The following is an 18,588-nucleotide window of genomic DNA, read 5'->3' as shown; positions in this document are numbered from 1 at the left end:
AATGGCCTCATGAAAGATTATTTTCCCCTAGGTTCACTTCATGTCTTTTATCGGTTTCCCCTATTAGCCTCAAGAGGTTTTCCTCAAATCTCTCTCAAATGGGTTTCCTCAGGTCTCCCCATGGGTTCCTTAGGTGAAGGTGAGGTTCACTCTAGAAAATTCTAAGTGAGAGATGCAATAAGAAAGATAAAATAATGAACGTGAAGTTCATCGAGAAAGAAAGGCGGAACACCAGGAAAACATCCAAAAAAGTTTCCTAAAAAGTTATTCTATAAATATATTTCCTAAACGTTCCCGCATAAAAAGTTTCTCCCATGAAAAGATATACACCAGGGAGTGCATAAAGAGAACTCTATTTTTGGTGCAACCAATTTCCCCCCTCAAACATGAATTTAAAGAATGTAAAATTTCATGCTTGATTCTTCCAAACTCGAGGTACCATCTTTTATAGGTGTCAGAAGATATTTCTTTAAATGACTCAAATGGAGTCAACCTTTTGACACTTTCATGCTAATATATCATTTCCTCAATTGGAGGAATGCTCATCAACCTCTAAGATCATCCACTTTGATTACTTTTACTTTGATATTCTTTTTTGGCTCAAGTTTTCCTCTAGCTTCTCCTCCCACTTCTCCCTCGACCTGACATCCCATCGTTGCTTTTTTTCCTCAATTCCTTATTCTCTATGTTCTAGTAAGAGACTAGGAAAAAATTTTATGACGTACTGCATGTCATTACGTGCTACATGATGGAGGGATAAACAATTAGGGCCTTCTTTTGTGGGATGTTGAAGAAACCTTCCCTACAGTTTTATGAACTTCAAATGTTAGAGGCATTTAGCCCCTACATGAACTCTCATTTCACTATGATTTCTTTTGATGTTTGTTACCTCTGTTAGGATGTTTGGTGTCTTCCTCCCTTGCCTATTATTCTTGGGTTAAGGTTCCTTGGGACCTCTCAAGTAATCCTTGGGGATCTAGGTATGATAACTTCTACCCTTCTCATTCTTGGACTCTATAAGCTTCACATATAGATTCTTTTTCCTTTGGTTGATGACCTATCACATATCTATAGCCACCATGTTCATAGTTACCACAGGGGAAAAATGACCTTCATCTACTAGCATTTATTCTGTTTCTCTAGGAATATGAGGATTCATTTGTTGATCCTATCATAGACAATATTCTTGAAGCCCTTGTTGGTTGAATGATTCCACGAATCATGGTATCTATAGTATGTCTTTCCTTTTTCTTCCTCCTTTATTGGTAATATATGACCTACATGCAAAGTAATAAACTTTTCCTTTATGATAAAATCAAAGAGAGCATCAGTCTTGAACACAACAAAGCTGAATTGAGGATCATTAAGAGATCTCTCTGATGTCTCATGTCCTTCGATGGGAGGAGATAATAAAGCGCAAACATGAACCCTAGTACTTTCTAAGATATGCCACTGCCACCTTATGATTTTCTTGATAATAGGTTCCTATGACACTTTTCTTTCTCTGACTCTCTTCCATCAACAAATCACTCGTACTCTATCACTTTGGCAGCTAACTCATAAAAGTATCCCTTAGAACTTCTTCCTGAGCTATATGTAGTAAATGAGGAGGTTTGGAAAAGGCTCAAAAAGAGTAACGCTTAGGTAAAAGGAAAGGTCGATGATCTTTATAATACAATTGTTGAAAGAATAATTTTTTTTATTTCATTCAATACATTATTATTTAGTTATATAAATTATTTTTATTAATTTTTGTATTATATATTTTTTTATAATTTTTTATCGATTAATTTAAAACATGCCATATTAAACCGTTTTTAAACTTTTAAAAATGTAAATTTTAAATTTAAGTGAAAGAAATAACACTATGTTAATTGATTTTTATGTCAAATCCGACTTCTCTTGTTACCATGGATTTTAATGTGATAAAAAATAAAAGATCAATATCTTAATACAAGAAATGAAAGATCAAGACTTCAATTTATTAAAATCAAAATGATTAAGCATCTTCAAATGTTTTTTCGTGTTATTGGGTAAGGTGGAAAAAACATTTCGAATTGACAGTCAAGAACAATTTTACTCATGACATTATAAATGATACAATTATATCTTTAACGTTTACAAGCTGGACCAATTTACCCCTAATTATAATTATATTCTATACAATTATGAATCTCGTTATCTCACATCATTTGTGCGCGACATTATCACTCCTCAATAACTGACCCAAAGTACATGTGTCTATGTGGAAAATATTTAAAAAATAAAAAAATATGTTGGGTACACATATCTATAAACTTGAGCAGATAATACGCATAATATTTAAAAAAATTACAACGTGTTTTCGGTTTATTATCAACGAGTGATAAAATGGCACGTAGATAAAATAAAAGCAATGAGATTTATAACTGTACAGAGTGTTCGTTAATAATGACTAAGAATTGTCTTAACTTTCTTTAGGAACAAAATTAATCTAACTTGTCATTGTTAAAAGTATAAATATACAATTTGTTATGTTAAATGTCTATTTTTTCCATTTCTCAAATCTATATGTTGTCTTTTAATTCTGAACAGAAGATAAAATAATGTTTGGTAAAATATCAAAACAACTGTTTTTAGTATAAAAAATCCAACTAATATCTACTATCAATCAGCAACAGCAAATAGCTAACAACAACAATAAACAGAAACATATAAAATAAACGGGCCTTTAGGCCCGTTTAGTTTACCTATTCCTATTTATTGTTTCGTTGTTGTTATTAACTATTTATTATTACTGATTGGTAATAGATGTTAGTTGATTTTTGAAATTTTATCAAACAAACAACAGACACTAATGTCAATGGTAAAGATGTTTTACCTTATCCTTTGATTCCTTGAAGAAACAAAACTCAAAATTTCAAAATAAAATGTAAAAAAGAGTTATCCATTTTATCAAATAAATAAAAAATCCATATTAAAAAGAGTGTCAAAAGTGTAAATAAAAAACAAAGTAGGACCCAACATAGTGAACGGCGGGGACATGTAACCCAGCCTCTCTCCTACTACTACTACAACCCTTCTTCCTTCTTCTATATATAAAAAGCTGAACCATTCCCTTCCCTTTTCAAAGAATCCTCTTCTTCTTCTCCTTCCTCTGTGCCTTTTCTTGGGATATACAATATCTCATTTAATGGCACCTCTCTAGAAATCTCTCTTCATTTTTCATATCCAGTAAAGCACACAACAACAACAACAAAAAAACTCTGTCATCTTCTCCATTTTTCTCAACCATGGCTAAATCCAATATCACTCTTGAAGAGATCAAGAATGAAACTGTTGATCTGGTATTTTCTCAATCTTTAATTTCTTCAATTCAATTTCAGATCTTTCTTTAATTCCCCCAAATGGGTCTCTCTCAGATTTACCTTATTTTCATTACTGGGTTTGCTTTAGATTCATTAAAAATCATTGCTTTTTCATTTACATCTTTTTAATGTCATTTACCCTAATTTTGAGCTTTTTATGTGCTTTCTTCACCAACCCATTTCCCCCTTTTCTGATTGATTGATTGAGAATAGAAAATTCAAAAATAATTTTCTATCCCACTTTCTCGCTAGCCAAACAGCCTGACAGACCAATAGTTAGCAAAATGGATCTTTGCATGTGTTGAAGAGGTAAGAGAGAGAAAGTGTTACAGAGAGAGAGAAGAAGAGTTGGCTAAAGTTTCAATCTTTTTCCTCAATTAAAAAAAAATCTATGCTTACCTCATCTTTTTTTTTTTCTTGAAAAAGAAAAAGAAAAAAAAAACATTTAAAACGATATTGATATTTGTAAATCTGAAAAATCCTATCTAACTAATCATTTATTGAGAGAGTAAATTTTGATGTTAATAGATAGATATCTTGTATTTACCTAACCTTATCTCTTATGTATAACATATCTCTTTACTATTTTTTACTTAGTTTAATAAATACAGTAAATTTTTTTTAATTTATCTCTATTTAATTTACTAGGGTGAATATTAATTTATTATAATTATAATTTTAATTATATTTATGTTAAGTTAGTAGGATATTTATAATTTTAAGTTAATTTTAATTTACAGATATGGTATTTGGTATCTGTTTGTATAATTTGTGATGCTAAATACAGAAGTATTTAGAAACAAATTACTTAAATTAGTTTGTCATTAATTGCATGTTATATTTCAGATTTAATTTATTTAATTCATTTATATATAAATAATAATATAATATATAGTGGATTTTTTTTCCAAGTTTAGTTATAGACCCGATTGGTTTAATTACTGTTTGTTATTGCTGTATTGTTCGGCGGATAAAAAAAATCCCCTATTAAGATACTTGTTAAGAAATTGTTTTAGAAAAAAAAGAATTTTTTTAATGATAATAAAAATATTGATTAAATAAAATGTTGTAAATATAAATATGCTTTTTGTATTTGGAATTTTGGGTACAATTCCGTGGTACTTTAAGCTTTTTTGCTTGCATAAAAGAATGGGTTTTTTTTAAAATTTTGGTTTTAACCGTTTCCTTTCTAGTAACGCTCACATTCAACGGTACTGACACACTGATTTATATTGATTTAGTATTTTCAATTTCTCGGATTCATCAAACTGTTTTGTACTTTTTTACTATATTGCCCCTTCATTTCTTGAAATTCGCACCTCTTCCCCCAATTAATTTTTTATTTTATTTTTTTCTTTACTTTCTTTCCGTAATTAATACTGCACCCTTAGCCTTTACGTAATTAAAAAAAAAATAATAGTTAAAAATATTATTATAAATTATTTATAATATTTATATAAACAATTAAAAAAATTTATATAATTATTTATTTATAGTAAATGGTTTTATTTTAATATTACTTTCTTATAATCAACTGTTTGGAGCGTTTAATGCACGCGATAATCACATGGGTGGGTCTGTGTGTGGGGGGTAATATCACATGTGACACAGCAACTTTTTTCTGTCATGTAGTTTTAGTCAACGCTTATTCTGATTGGCTCTTTCCTGACAGCTTCTCTGTCCGAGTTACCGCCGAGTCACCAGGGCTCACTCGGATCTTTTTTTTTTTTTTTTTGCCATGTTTACTAATGAATTTATGTAATTTGATCTCACACTGCATGGAAGGTCAAGGTTGGAATTTAATTAGTTAATTACTTTCTTATGGAAGGCAAAGTTTGAGTCTTGTTAAGAACATATAATCAGATGTTATACAAATTATGAAAATTTAATAAGAACAAAGATGAAAGACATGAAAATTAAAAATTAATTTTAATTTACGCTAAAAGTCAGTGTTTCACTGGTTACTGTTTGCTGTTAGTTGTTGTTGTTGGTGACAGGAGTATATATTAAATGTTTTTTCTGCTAAGTAGTTGAAAAGCACTTTCGGAGAATGGAAACGAACGGGCACTAAAGTTTCTAATGACATGATTTGTTTGTAGGAACGAATTCCCATTGATGAAGTGTTTGAGCAACTGAAATGTACCAGAGAAGGTTTAAGTGGGGAAGAAGGAGCCAACAGGCTTCAAATCTTTGGCCCCAACAAACTAGAAGAGAAAAAGGTTCTTTCTTTAAGGACTAATACTCTTATTTTCATCAAATTGATTCTGTTTTTTCTGTTATGTTCTTATTTTGTGTTCTACCTTGTTTTTGTAATTGACAGGAGAGCAAGTTTCTCAAGTTTTTGGGGTTCATGTGGAATCCTCTATCATGGGTTATGGAAGCTGCAGCTATCATGGCAATTGCCTTGGCTAACGGTGATGGAAAGCCCCCGGATTGGCAGGATTTCGTTGGTATTATTTGCTTGCTGGTTATCAACTCTACTATCAGTTTCATCGAAGAAAACAATGCCGGTAACGCTGCTGCAGCTCTTATGGCTGGTCTGGCGCCTAAAACCAAGGTAATCTAATATCTTTGTTATGTGTATGTTGCACGGAAACAGACGCCAGGAAATGATTAAGGTCCTTGAATAAAGGTAGAAGTTGTTAATGTTTTGATTTTTCACAATATGTGTAGGTTCTAAGGGACGGTAAATGGTGTGAGGAGGAAGCTTCAATTTTGGTGCCAGGAGATATCATCAGTATCAAATTGGGAGACATCGTCCCTGCTGATGCTCGTCTTCTCGAGGGTGATCCTTTAAAGATTGATCAATCTGCCCTCACTGGTGAATCACTCCCGGTAACCAAGCATCCTGGGGATGAAGTTTTCTCTGGTTCAACTTGCAAACAAGGAGAAATTGAGGCTGTTGTTATAGCTACTGGTGTTCACACTTTCTTCGGAAAGGCTGCGCATCTTGTCGATAGCACAAACCAAGTTGGTCACTTCCAGAAGGTGCTAACAGCAATTGGGAACTTCTGTATCTGTTCCATAGCAGTCGGTATGTTGGTTGAAATCATAGTGATGTACCCGATTCAACACCGCAAGTATAGAGATGGAATTGACAATCTTTTGGTTCTCTTGATCGGTGGTATCCCGATTGCTATGCCAACGGTCTTGTCCGTGACAATGGCTATTGGGTCTCACAAGCTGTCTCAACAAGGAGCTATCACGAAACGTATGACTGCCATTGAAGAAATGGCAGGTATGGATGTTCTCTGCAGTGATAAAACCGGAACCTTGACCCTCAATAAGCTGAGTATCGACAAAGCCTTGATCGAGGTGTTCCCTAAAGGCGTAGAGAAAGATCATGTGATCCTGCTTGCTGCTAGAGCCTCTAGAGTTGAAAATCAAGACGCAATTGATGCTGCCATGGTTGGAATGCTTGCTGACCCGAAAGAGGTAAAATCATCTTCCTTGAGCATTCTGCGACAGGAAAGCACCGAATGTGCTCTTAACTTAGAGTTCATTCATGTAAATGCAGGCAAGAGCTGGTATAAGAGAGGTGCACTTCTTGCCATTTAATCCCGTTGACAAGAGAACTGCTTTGACTTACATTGATACTGATGGCAACTGGCACCGAGCTAGCAAAGGTGCCCCTGAGCAGGTAACCTTTGGGTCTATATTTCCTCGCACCAATCAATATAACATATACGACTTGAATGGTTGCTAACTTGATTGTCATATTTTGTGAATAGATCTTGATTTTGTGCAATGCAAGGGAAGATCTTAAGAGGAAAGTTCATTCTGTTATCGATAAGTTTGCCGAGCGTGGGCTAAGGTCATTGGGTGTTGCTAGACAGGTTTGATTCTGAAACTTGACATAGAATGCCGTCTCTTCGATTTTATTTCAATGGAAAAACAATTCACCTCTGTTGCTGTTCTATCTTTACAGGTTGTGCCAGAGAAAAACAAGGATAGTCCTGGTGGTCCATGGGAATTTGTCGGTTTGTTGAATCTCTTCGATCCTCCTAGGCACGATAGTGCTGAAACCATCCGCAGGGCTCTCAACCTTGGTGTCAATGTCAAGATGATTACTGGTAACTTACTCATTCACGCGTAGACTTCCCTTTCGGCCTATTGAGTTTGTTGCTTACTTTACTGTTATTATGTTGTTCAGGTGACCAACTTGCCATTGCAAAGGAGACCGGGAGAAGACTTGGAATGGGAACTAACATGTACCCATCCGCTTCTTTACTTGGCCAACACAAGGATGAAAGCATTGCTGCCCTTCCCATCGAAGAGTTGATTGAGAAGGCAGATGGTTTCGCTGGCGTTTTCCCAGGTCAGTCGGTGATTTTTTTCAAACAAGAAACATGTGCTTATGTATCTTGATTCGGTTGCCTGAGCTGTTCTCTCTAACGCCTATTCACCTTTTTTCTGCAGAACACAAATACGAAATTGTTAAGAAGTTGCAGGAAAGCAAGCACATTGTTGGAATGACCGGTGATGGTGTTAATGATGCGCCTGCTTTGAAGAAGGCAGATATTGGTATTGCTGTTGCTGATGCTACGGATGCTGCACGAAGTGCATCTGACATTGTTCTAACTGAACCTGGTTTGAGTGTTATTATCAGTGCCGTGCTGACTAGCAGAGCTATTTTCCAAAGGATGAAGAACTACACAGTTAGTTGCATTTTCTTCATATCGTTTACTTGCATCGAATTCTATTATGTTTTCGTGATTGAAACTAATGAATTCAATGCTTTTCTTTCTTCCAGATCTATGCAGTTTCCATCACTATCCGTATTGTGGTGAGTAAACGGTGGATCCATTCATGCAATGTGATGATATTATTTTGTGATTTCAAACTATATACCAATATGCTTTCGATCTTCTGCCAATTTTGCAGTTCGGTTTCTTGTTTATTGCGCTAATATGGAAGTTCGACTTCTCTCCTTTCATGGTTTTGATTATTGCCATCCTAAATGATGGTGAGTTTTCGAATCCCGTCACTGTTGATGCTTTTAATAGTCTTCCACAGCTTGAATACTGGTCTGACTGTAACTCGTGTTTCGTAGGAACGATTATGACAATCTCAAAGGATAGAGTGAAGCCGTCGCCATTACCTGACAGCTGGAAACTAAAAGAGATATTCGCCACCGGAGTTGTGCTTGGTGGTTACTTGGCATTGATGACTGTTATATTTTTCTGGGTCATACATGATACCGACTTCTTTTCAGTAAGAACATCACTACATTTTGCTTCGGTGACTTACCGAAAGATTTGATTGCGTTTTGATATTCTGCTTTCCGCAAATGCAGGACAAGTTCAGCGTAAGATCTATAAGGGGCAACGAAGATGAATTGATGGCTGCATTATACCTTCAAGTCAGTATTGTAAGCCAAGCTCTCATTTTCGTGACACGTTCTCGCAGCTGGTCTTTTGTGGAACGCCCGGGTCTGCTGTTGATTACTGCTTTCTTTATTGCACAACTGGTATGCATTTCCTATCCTACATATCCTCATCTTTATGTAAATATCGACAGACAAACGAAGATTATGTCGCTAAATTCGGGTTATAAATTTTCAGGTTGCAACACTTGTGGCTGTATATGCCAACTGGGGCTTCGCAAGGATCAAGGGAATCGGCTGGGGTTGGGCCGGTGTTATCTGGCTTTACAGTATAGTATTCTACATCCCACTTGACTTGCTCAAATTCGCCATTCGTTACGTTTTGAGTGGAAAGGCGTGGCTCAGCATGCTCGATAACAGGGTAAGAAAAGTGTTTTCGATACATGTCAACGTTGAACTTGTTAGTACTTGTTGAGTATCAGAAGAACTCAAATCTGCTTATCTTTTGTTTGTAACAGACTGCATTCACAACGAAGAAAGATTACGGAAAAGAAGAGCGAGAGGCTCAATGGGCTCTTGCTCAAAGGACATTACATGGACTTCAACCACCAGAGCCTACCGGTGGTATCTTCAACGAAAAGAGCAGCTACAGGGAGCTGACTGAGATTGCTGAGCAGGCAAAGAGACGAGCGGAGGTTGCAAGGTATGCGGTTATCGTTCTCTCCACCCTATTTTCGAGAGTAAACTAGAGCGTATTTTGACATTTTTGTCGTTTGATCTTGTAGGCTTCGAGAGCTTCACACACTGAAGGGGCACGTCGAGTCGGTGGTGAAGCTAAAGGGGTTGGACATTGAGACAATTCAGCAGCATTACACAGTGTGAGAAGGAAGTTGATTAATACAAAAGTATGAGCAAGAGAATGAAGAAAAGTTTAGAATTAGTTTAAGAAGAAAAAAGGGTCCCTATATAGGGACAATCATCAATGTTTATCCTAATACTTCTCCTAATCTATTTTTCTTTTATCCTTAAATTTTAAAGTTTGACTGGTGGAAGAAAAAAAGGGTCTGCATTTCACCCAGCTTGCTCTTACAGAGCAATTGATGTAACTTTGCAACAAATTTTCAAGTTTTAATGTTACTTCTTTTTTTTGTTACTTGCTTGGTGTTTGTTTCTATTCTTGATTCTTATTCCTAATGAATGCATATGTGAATGAATTTAATCTCTAAACCATTTAAAAACTAATTTGTAACCACCCGATCTTAAGGATGGTGTCATGGTGGAGGGTTTAAGCAAGAAGCGATTCTAAAGGATGAGATGGTAGTAGAAATGAATTAATTTCATATCGAAAAAGAAAACAATGAGTGTATTATATTCGTAAGATGTGTTTTAAATACACGTAGATGAGTTTTAAAGTTGTATATTTAAGGAATGAGACTTCAGCTAAAGTGGACAATACCAATATGATATTAGACTAGATTATTATGATAATAGTATCGGAGCTGATTTGCTATGTACAATGTGTTGGTTCAAGAAGGAATTAGGCGAAGGTGAAGAAGGAACTAGGCGAAAGTTGGTGGGTGTGTAACAAACTGATCCTAAAGGGGTGACGTAGAGGTGGAATGCCCGAAAAATGAGCGGTCCTAAGATGATTAGTAGAGGTGGAATGCTCGAAAAATGAGCGGTTCTAAGACGGCAAGGGCAAAAATGAATTGAATTTCATATTGGAAATGGAGACAGAGTAACTGGTGTATATTAATAAGGTGTATTTCTAATATATTGATACGTTTTAAAACCGTGAAATCTAAAGAATGAAACTTAGGCCCTGTTTGGTAAAGAGCGTTTTGGGATAAAAAGAGCGGTTTTGACCAATTTTAGAGGTTTGACCACTGAAACCGCTAATTGGAGTGTTTGGTGGAGAGAGGTTTGTGAGAGAGTTTTGGGATGAAAACGCTAATTTAGAAAAAGCTCTTAAAATGCGCTTTTTCAATTAGCGTTTTGCAATATTAAAATTAATGGAATTCTTTAACCCTAATAGATAGACTCTCTCTTCTCCTGCGCCAAAATTAATGCCCTTATTCGTCTTTTTGCACAAACCGCTATTATCAATCAGCTAATTTTTACCAAACAGGTCTACACAAACAGCTAATCAAATCAGCTAGTCAAATCAGCTAATGTAATCAGCTAACAGCTAATGTAATCAGCTAACAGCTAATTCCCAAACAGGGCCTTAAGTAAAAAATGACAATATCTATATAGTATTACGGAGGTGTTTGTTTACCTATTTTCTCTTCTTGTTTGCCTTTAGCGAGTTTTAGATGTTTGGTTAACAATCTCATGTTTACCTTTTATACATGAAAAATAGCTTTTTTACAAACAGCAAACAGTAATAATAAACATCAAATAGGCCCTACATAATTACATTGAGGGAAGTGTTTGTTTACTCTGTTTTCTCGTCATCTTTAAATGTTTGGTTGGAGAACTACTGTTTACTTTTTATTCATAGAATCTCTACTTTTCTAACAGCAAACTGCAGACATATCGAATGGGTTTTACTTGCTGGTTTATTATGAATATTTTTTTTTTTTAAAAAGCAATCAAGCTAATAAACAAATTAAGAAGTTAAAATAGGAACCATCCATAGTCAAAATATGGCGGAAGTTGTATTCACATGTAACAAATGATAAAGTACGCAGTACTTCTCATGGATGCTGCAATCATTATTTATTTATTTCTTTATTTTTGTATCTACCATTTGGCTCAAAATAGGGGGAAAAAGTTGTGCTTTTGACCTTAAAATTAGAATCTAGGACTAGAATGGAACAAACTATGATTTAGTTAATCTAACTGTGAGAAAGAGAAAGTTGAATGATTTATAATTTATTGATGCTACATTTATAAGATTGACACCAACTACAACTATCTTTCTTAATGATGATGTCCCTTTGTTTTATGCACCAACATTCAAGTTTTATATACGAATCCATCCTAGTAAAACTAGATATTTAACCATATAAACAAAAATTTTAGGTGGGTCAATTAATTTTGGGTAAAGAGAACTGAAATGTTTTTTTTTTCAGGTACTGTTTATTTATGTCGAGAACTGTCTCTGGAATAATTTTCGATGATCAAGTTAGTAAACATGTTGGTTCAGACCTAAATGACCTTTTTACTCTTAGTTTCTACCGGTTTAAAAAGTCCCTAAGGTGGTTTTCCAGGGCGACTGCGGAGGCCCCTTTTTGTGCCTTGGCACCATGGGTTTGTGCGGCCAACATGTCATGGTTGGGCTTTGGGTCCAAATACTTCATCAATTAGTATTCGGCAAATTAGTATAATAATAAAAAAATATTATTATTTATCCAAGTCTTTAACACTCAAATCTTATACTAAAATCTCATTCATACATATTTCAAGAACATAGGATTAAAAAATTCTCACTCATATAAATAAGTAAACTAAAAAATCTTTGAAAGTAGATTCACTAAAAAAAAGCTTTGTCACAATTTGTCAAGAAAACTGACGTTAAATTTTGTTTAACAAAAATAATCACAACTTTATTTTTTTTGGTAGAATAATAATCACAACTTTATAAACTAATATTCTATATTTTTTTATTTCTTAATTTAGAATTTTATTATGTATTTACATGACACTTATCAATTTTCTCCCATATCACTTATTATTATTATTATTATTATTATTATTATTATTATTATTATTATTATTATTATGGGTTTATACACATTAAAATTGCAGTTCAACCAAAATCAATTTTCTTTACTTTATGAGTTAATAATGACACATATTGTCGGTCCTTAAGCTTAAGCTTAACAATAACACATGTTATGTTGTAATCGATAAGTTGAAAGACCGTATAACCTAATTAAATGATTATGTGTTATGTTATAATCAAAAAGTTGGAGGACCGTATATACATTTAAACTAATAATGTATTACTTCTCATTAAAGCTACTAATAAATCCAAATATTTGTTCACAACATGAACATCTCATTAATTATATTCATGGATTTTGCTCCCGAACAACTCATTAATCATATCCATTTGAAATTTTTTTAATACAAAATACATAATTTTAAAATCTACAAAATTAAAATTCCACACAAAACTACGTAATTTTACATTTTCCCTTTTATAAAGATACTATTATTAAAAAAAAAAAATCAAATTAAACTTGCTTACGAACATGCTCATAGACTTATAATCGAGTGACAGTGTCATCTCTCGATAAGATGGTCCCGGCCCGGACCAGAGAGCTCAGAATAAAGGAGTGTACAACTTGGCAACTATACCAACCTTTCAAATCATCAAAATGGTACGAACAATCTGTGACCATATGATTGAGATGAGCAAAGCACATGTTCTCATGCCCATATAAAATCACTACTGGTGCCTAAGAATAAGCACCTATGTCTCACATTTTGTCTCTTCTTTTAACTCAATTATCATCCTCCCCCCCTTTGTCATCTACTATCATCCCACTTTTCGTGCAACAAATAAAGGTCCGTACAAGTAAAATTGGCACAGAAGGAGGATAAAATTATAATAAAATTATTACAAAACTCCAAAAGGGTGAAAAGGGAATAATAAACAAAGCAATCAGGAGACAAGCAGAAAAGTATGGATATCTAAATTCTGTTGTCCAGAAAAGAACAAGGAGCTTAATTGTACTTAAGTGAAACACCTGATACCATTTGGATAAACAATTTGAAATTTGAAGCAAATTAGGCAATTATAGGGTATTAGCCCTACCAAAGAACAAATATTAACAGATTCACATGCACATTATTGGATTACCCTATTTGAAGGAGCCACATGGCTTCACATGGCTATCTAGTCAAAAAAAGGTTTTCTTAATCTCATCTCATGTGCACAAACCATTTAAATCAAAAAGCTTAAACTGCAAATTCCGATCCAATTTATCGTAATCGATTAGTTAACATGTTGGTTAACAGTATTTTGAAACACGAAAAAAATCATTGGCTTATCAAATTATCTATGGAGCCATGAAAAAGATTCAACAAAAGATAGAAACAAATCCACTATCAATTTTATGTCAAGCAATACGTGGAGCAACTCCCGATATAGCAGTAAAAGCAAGACGTTAAACTGATAAATAAGATCCAATAATAGCTGATGATACATTCCCGCACATGAATACCTTCTGGGATTGAAGCGCGTGATAGAGAATATGCTGATAGGCATAAGGGTAATATGGGAATTGACTATTGAGGGACACATGGTTTAGGGTCTGATTAGTGAAGAGAGAGAGAGTGGTAGTTGGTATCTATATATAGCAGTAGAGAGAGAAGGAAAGGGTATGCAAAATCATGTTGTTTGGCTCATTTGAGTTAGGCTCTGGTCTTTCAGTAGGGAGAGAAGAATGTCTTCATGTGGGGATTGAGATTAGGCTCAATTCATTATTCTATCTTTGTCTTTCATTTCATTAGCAGTGTGATAGTTCTTTGAGTTCTTCAATCTAATAGACTATTGTTTGGTAGTTTCAATCTTCTTTTGTTTTTTTATCAACGCTTATAATAAAGACCCATCTTATCATGTGTTGGAATTCCATTATTAAATTAGGGTTGTTAGGATTCGATCCCTTGATCACTTGGTAAGAGGCTGCGATAACATGTTAAAGAACCATTTAAGTCAAAAGCTTAAGTTAAGTTGATAGTTAAACTTCAATAATAACATTTATATTATTCTCTAACACTTATTTAATGTAGGGTTAATTACAAATAGATGCTATGTGGTTTCATGGATTTGCAGATGGGTACCCGTGGTATTTTTCGTTACAAACGCAATCCTTTGGCTTGCAAAATTTTCATTTTTTGTTGACTTTGCCAAATTTGACCGATAACAACCTCAAAATAAAAAATTTCAAGAGTTAAATGATATTTTAAGCAACTTTAATTTTTCAACTTTTTAGGTTTGAGGTCATTTAGGTGTTGTTTTTTTACGAGAGAGAAAGTTAATGTTTAGAGAGAGAAAACTCCAAAAATGATGCTTTTGAAAAATAAAAAATGTGGTTCCATAGTAACAAGGTCAATAAAAAAATGAAAATTTTGCAAACCACAGGGTTGCGTTTGTAAAAATGTCAAAGATACCCTTCAATGTATTCACTTGACCACATAATGATATTGGTATTGTGTTCCTTCCTGTCCTTCAAATCAACCAGCTTAGTGTAAGGGGAGGCAGTAAGCTCATAGGTAAACTAGCCTCAAGCATTGAACAATGTAACATATCAATGGTTGTATCTTTCAAAACGAATTGGTATAAACATTATTATAGAGGACAGAGACTCCGCAGTCTAGGATCTTCGCCACCTCTGTACTAGTGAACATACACTAAACTAAGTGATTCACTCTAATCCATCGGGAACTAGGAGGCATCCACAGTGGCGGAGCCAGGATTTGAGACTTGGGAGGGCTAATTTTACTTTTGTACTTTGAACCCATAACCTTTTACAACAAAACATACCTCTTAACCAACCCAACCATCTTAACATCTTGAAATAATGCTACAAACACGTCTTAATATACTAAAATTAGGGGGACTATCAACTATCGAACCGATTTTATTCAAGGGTGGAGCTGGGGGCCGGGGGCCAAAGCCCTCCCGAGCCCTGGGCTGGCTCCGCCACTGGGAGTCCATCCAACCTTAGGAAAGATAGGCAGATGTCTCCACAGAGAAGGAGCCCTATGGACACTATAGGACTATCGGACCTATAGTGCACACTCCTATGAGAGTTGAGGTTTGATACACATAGGATTCTCGTGGGTCAGTATTCGAAAGTGTGCAAGTATTGGCTTAGATTCGAATATACTCTAGAAAAAATCTCCTCGGTATCAGTTGGCTATTGGGCCCATAGTGCCACTCCTACGAGAGTTGAGATTGGATACACATGGGATTCTTGTGGGACATTATTCAGAAGTGACTTATAAGTATTGGCTTAGATTCGGCTATACTCTAGAAGTAGGACTTAACGGCATGTTTATAGGGGAGAAATCTCCTCGATATCAATACGAAGGCCTACGGTGACACTCCCGGACTTTGGCATAGCTCAAGTCTGACCCGTGACACCTAGCTGGTTTCTTGTTTCTTCTTAAATTGACCATCATTATTTCATGTAAGATTCTAACAAAATGATGAAAATGCATAGCAACAGATAACAGAGGTTCAAAAAATGATGAATTGTACATAAAATTTACCAGTAATCCTTACAAGAGCATTCACCGTCGTTGAAGTGGTGGAAGCGATTTGTATCTCTTACAACAATCATTCTTCCTGTTACTCTTGATACAACCTTTATCCAACTGTGACAATCTCTGCAAACACGAAGATTCTTCGTAATTCGTATCGGCATTCCACTGCTTGTATTTATGAGAGAAAACATAGTTGCTAACCGCTCGCTATGCCCACATACCCACATTGCCTTCATTTCATCATTTACATCATGGAGAACAACGCTTGTGTTAGGGACATAACCATTTTCTTCCATAGCCCGTGTTAATTCACTCCACATCTTTTTATACTCAGCAGAATTTCGAAACTGAGAACCCCCGCTCGCCACGAAAGAGTGAACTTTGTTCTTTAATTGTACCCAACTACAACCAACATTTTTCTTAATCCCTCTTACTTGCATCCTCTCTCGAACCTTATTCACAGACTCCCACATTCCTGCATTCGCGTAGATATTCGAGAGTAGCACATAATTCCCAGGATTATTCGGCTCAAGCTCGAACAATTTTTCTGCCGCCGCCTCTGCAATAGAGACGTCGCCACGAAGGTGACACGAATTAAGCAATGAACCCCAAATGCTAGCACTTGGCTTCATAGGCATGTTCTTAACTATCTCCATTGCTTCTTCAATTCTTCCAGCTCTACCCATAATATCTACTAAGCAAGCATAATGTTCTAAACAAGGCGAGACTCCGAAATGTGTTTCCATGTTATCGAACAGCGTTTTCCCATCCTCGGTTAACCCAGCATGGCTACAACCTGATAACAATGCAATGAAGGTAACTTTATCTGGCCTCACACCACATAAAACCATTTCATCAAATAACTCCATTGCTTTTCCCATTAACCCATTAATTGCAAATCCATTCAACATAGTATTCCAAGATGTCAAGTTCTTAATTATCATCGAACGAAATAGTCTGCTCCCGTAATCAAACACTCCACATTTCATGTACATATCAATGAGTGAGTTAAGCACAAAAACATCAGGAGTTTTCTCTGATTTAATAATTTGAGCATGTACCTCTTTTCCATTAGCAAGTGCAGTCAACCGTGCACAAATTGGCAAAATTGTTGTGATTGTAATCCAACTAAATTCCACTCCTTCTTCACTCTGCATCTTCCGAAATACATTCAATGCCTCAAGCATTTGATCTTGCTTAGAAAAACCTGCAATCAAAGTGTTCCAAGAAACAATATTTCTCTGAGGCATTTCATCGAACATCTTTAACACTTCACTAAAACATCCGCATTGCGCATAAAACGATAAGAGAGCATTATTCACTACTTGATCAGCCTCTTCACTAGACTTCACCACTTGTCCATGAACACCTCTACCTAACCTAGAATCATTCAAATTTATGCACGATTTCAGAGCCACTGAAAACGAGTAATTACCCGGTAGAATATAATGCCACAACATTTGAATGTAAACAAGCATAGCCTCTCTAAAGCACTGATGTTTGGAGTATCCAATCGCCATTGCCACCCAGACGGACTCAATTCCGGCATCAATTTGAAGTCCTTCTTCGAAAATTCGGCGGGCCTCTTGCAGACGACCACAAATGGAGAAAAGAGTAATTAGCTTGCTCTTTAAAGTGGGATGTTGAATTAGGTTGTGACCTTGTTGGTTCTCATGGAGAAGTTTCTGATAGATTCTCTTGCCATGATCTAATGATTTATGAGAAATACAAGAATGTAGAAGAGTGGCGTAAGAATCGGGATATATGAAATTGGGGGGTGAGGATTCGATCAAACGAATCGCTTCTTCGAGTTTGCCCGATTTGGAGAGAGATTTGAGAGTTTGATTGAGGTGAAGCTTTTGGGGTTTAGGAATTTGATTGGAGGAAATAGCCGTTGCTTCGATTGGGCGGGTTTTGTTGGTTAAAAGGGAAATGGCGGGAATCATTATCTTCTTCTCAACTTCTGTTTTGGCTTCTCCTAGTCCCGCACGGTTAAAATTGAAAATGGCTATAAAGTTGACTTAAATTTGGAGAATATTCGGGGTATATTTACTTTGAGTAGTTTCTTTTACACGAAAATATTTCCTAAAATTAGAGAATAATACTGATTTTTTAGACGAGTTTTACAATCATCCACAAAAATGATAAAAGGAGACCGATATATTAGTACTATTAAGTGCAAAAATTAGAAGTTGTGAATCTGATTTCAATTGAACATTGGAGAGATCAGATGTTTTCAGTCAGCTCAACGCTTTTCGACAGCTAAGTGCTCCTACCATGAGGGATCAAGCCGTTTCTATCAGATACTAACTCATCAGACGAGTTCCTAATCACCATTCTGAAACCAGCCCAATTCGTCGAAGGTTATTACGTCGATGTTTAACTTCAACATGTTCGACGGTGGGGCTTTCACTTAATGGGGGCATCCACGAAGCTAGAAACCAAGAGCGAAGCTTAAGTCTGCTTCCATTTACTCAAGTAAGTTATCGTGTTGCTAAAAAACAGGTTCCCCTTAGATTAACATGCTCAACAAAAAAAACACACCAGAGTAACCAATTCTCCTTTTTACCATTTCAACTATTTTTCGATTACATTTCACCCATAAGAAAAAGGAAATCACGTTTGAATTTGGACACTAACCCTACGATCATACAAACTTTCTGAGCCCGACAGTTCTAACTGAGGGTACTT

General features: G+C 35.4%; 2 protein-coding genes across 3 annotated transcripts; one reads left to right on the top strand and one right to left on the bottom strand.

The window, feature by feature from the left end:
- Nucleotides 1–3,090: 3,090 nt before the first annotated feature.
- LOC136203053 (plasma membrane ATPase 4) lies at nt 3,091–9,826 on the top strand. The gene is made up of 16 exons (XM_065994091.1): nt 3,091–3,326; nt 5,447–5,566; nt 5,668–5,904; nt 6,021–6,782; nt 6,865–6,987; nt 7,079–7,183; nt 7,276–7,420; nt 7,501–7,665; nt 7,767–8,005; nt 8,101–8,133; nt 8,232–8,313; nt 8,401–8,561; nt 8,644–8,817; nt 8,912–9,094; nt 9,192–9,376; nt 9,459–9,826. Exons 1-16 carry the CDS (start codon nt 3,273–3,275, stop codon nt 9,553–9,555), a joined length of 2,865 nt encoding a protein of 954 aa, XP_065850163.1. The 5' UTR covers nt 3,091–3,272; the 3' UTR covers nt 9,556–9,826.
- Nucleotides 9,827–15,866: 6,040 nt separating this feature from the next.
- On the bottom strand, nt 15,867–17,870 carry LOC136202176 (pentatricopeptide repeat-containing protein At3g14330). Of its 2 annotated transcripts, XM_065992678.1 has the most exons (2): nt 17,333–17,870; nt 15,867–17,104 (listed from the first exon to the last, which is right to left on the bottom strand). In XM_065992678.1, the coding sequence occupies exons 1-2, from the start codon at nt 17,841–17,843 to the stop codon at nt 15,900–15,902; spliced, it is 1,716 nt and encodes a 571-aa protein (XP_065848750.1). In that variant the 5' UTR covers nt 17,844–17,870; the 3' UTR covers nt 15,867–15,899. The 2 variants fall into 2 exon arrangements, with proteins under 2 accessions (XP_065848750.1, XP_065848749.1); XM_065992677.1 differs by having other exon boundaries at nt 15,867–17,870.
- Between the last annotated feature and the right edge of the window lie 718 nt (nt 17,871–18,588).

This window comes from Euphorbia lathyris, chromosome 8, assembly GCF_963576675.1.
Source record: "Euphorbia lathyris chromosome 8, ddEupLath1.1, whole genome shotgun sequence".
Lineage (NCBI taxonomy): Eukaryota > Viridiplantae > Streptophyta > Magnoliopsida > Malpighiales > Euphorbiaceae > Euphorbia > Euphorbia lathyris.
This window is presented reverse-complemented; position numbering and strand designations above follow the sequence as displayed.

What these genes read in the sequence shown, in the direction of transcription:
- LOC136202176 (XM_065992677.1), bottom strand. Translation starts at nt 17,843, where the DNA reads ATGATTCCCGCCATTTCCCTTTTAACCAACAAAACCCGCCCAATCGAA.
- LOC136203053 (XM_065994091.1), top strand. Translation starts at nt 3,273, where the DNA reads ATGGCTAAATCCAATATCACTCTTGAAGAGATCAAGAATGAAACTGTT. An exon ending in CAATGTCAAGATGATTACTG is followed by an intron (nt 7,421 to 7,500) that starts GTAACTTACTCA and finishes TATGTTGTTCAG; the next exon opens with GTGACCAACTTGCCATTGCA. An exon ending in TATTGCCATCCTAAATGATG is followed by an intron (nt 8,314 to 8,400) that starts GTGAGTTTTCGA and finishes CGTGTTTCGTAG; the next exon opens with GAACGATTATGACAATCTCA.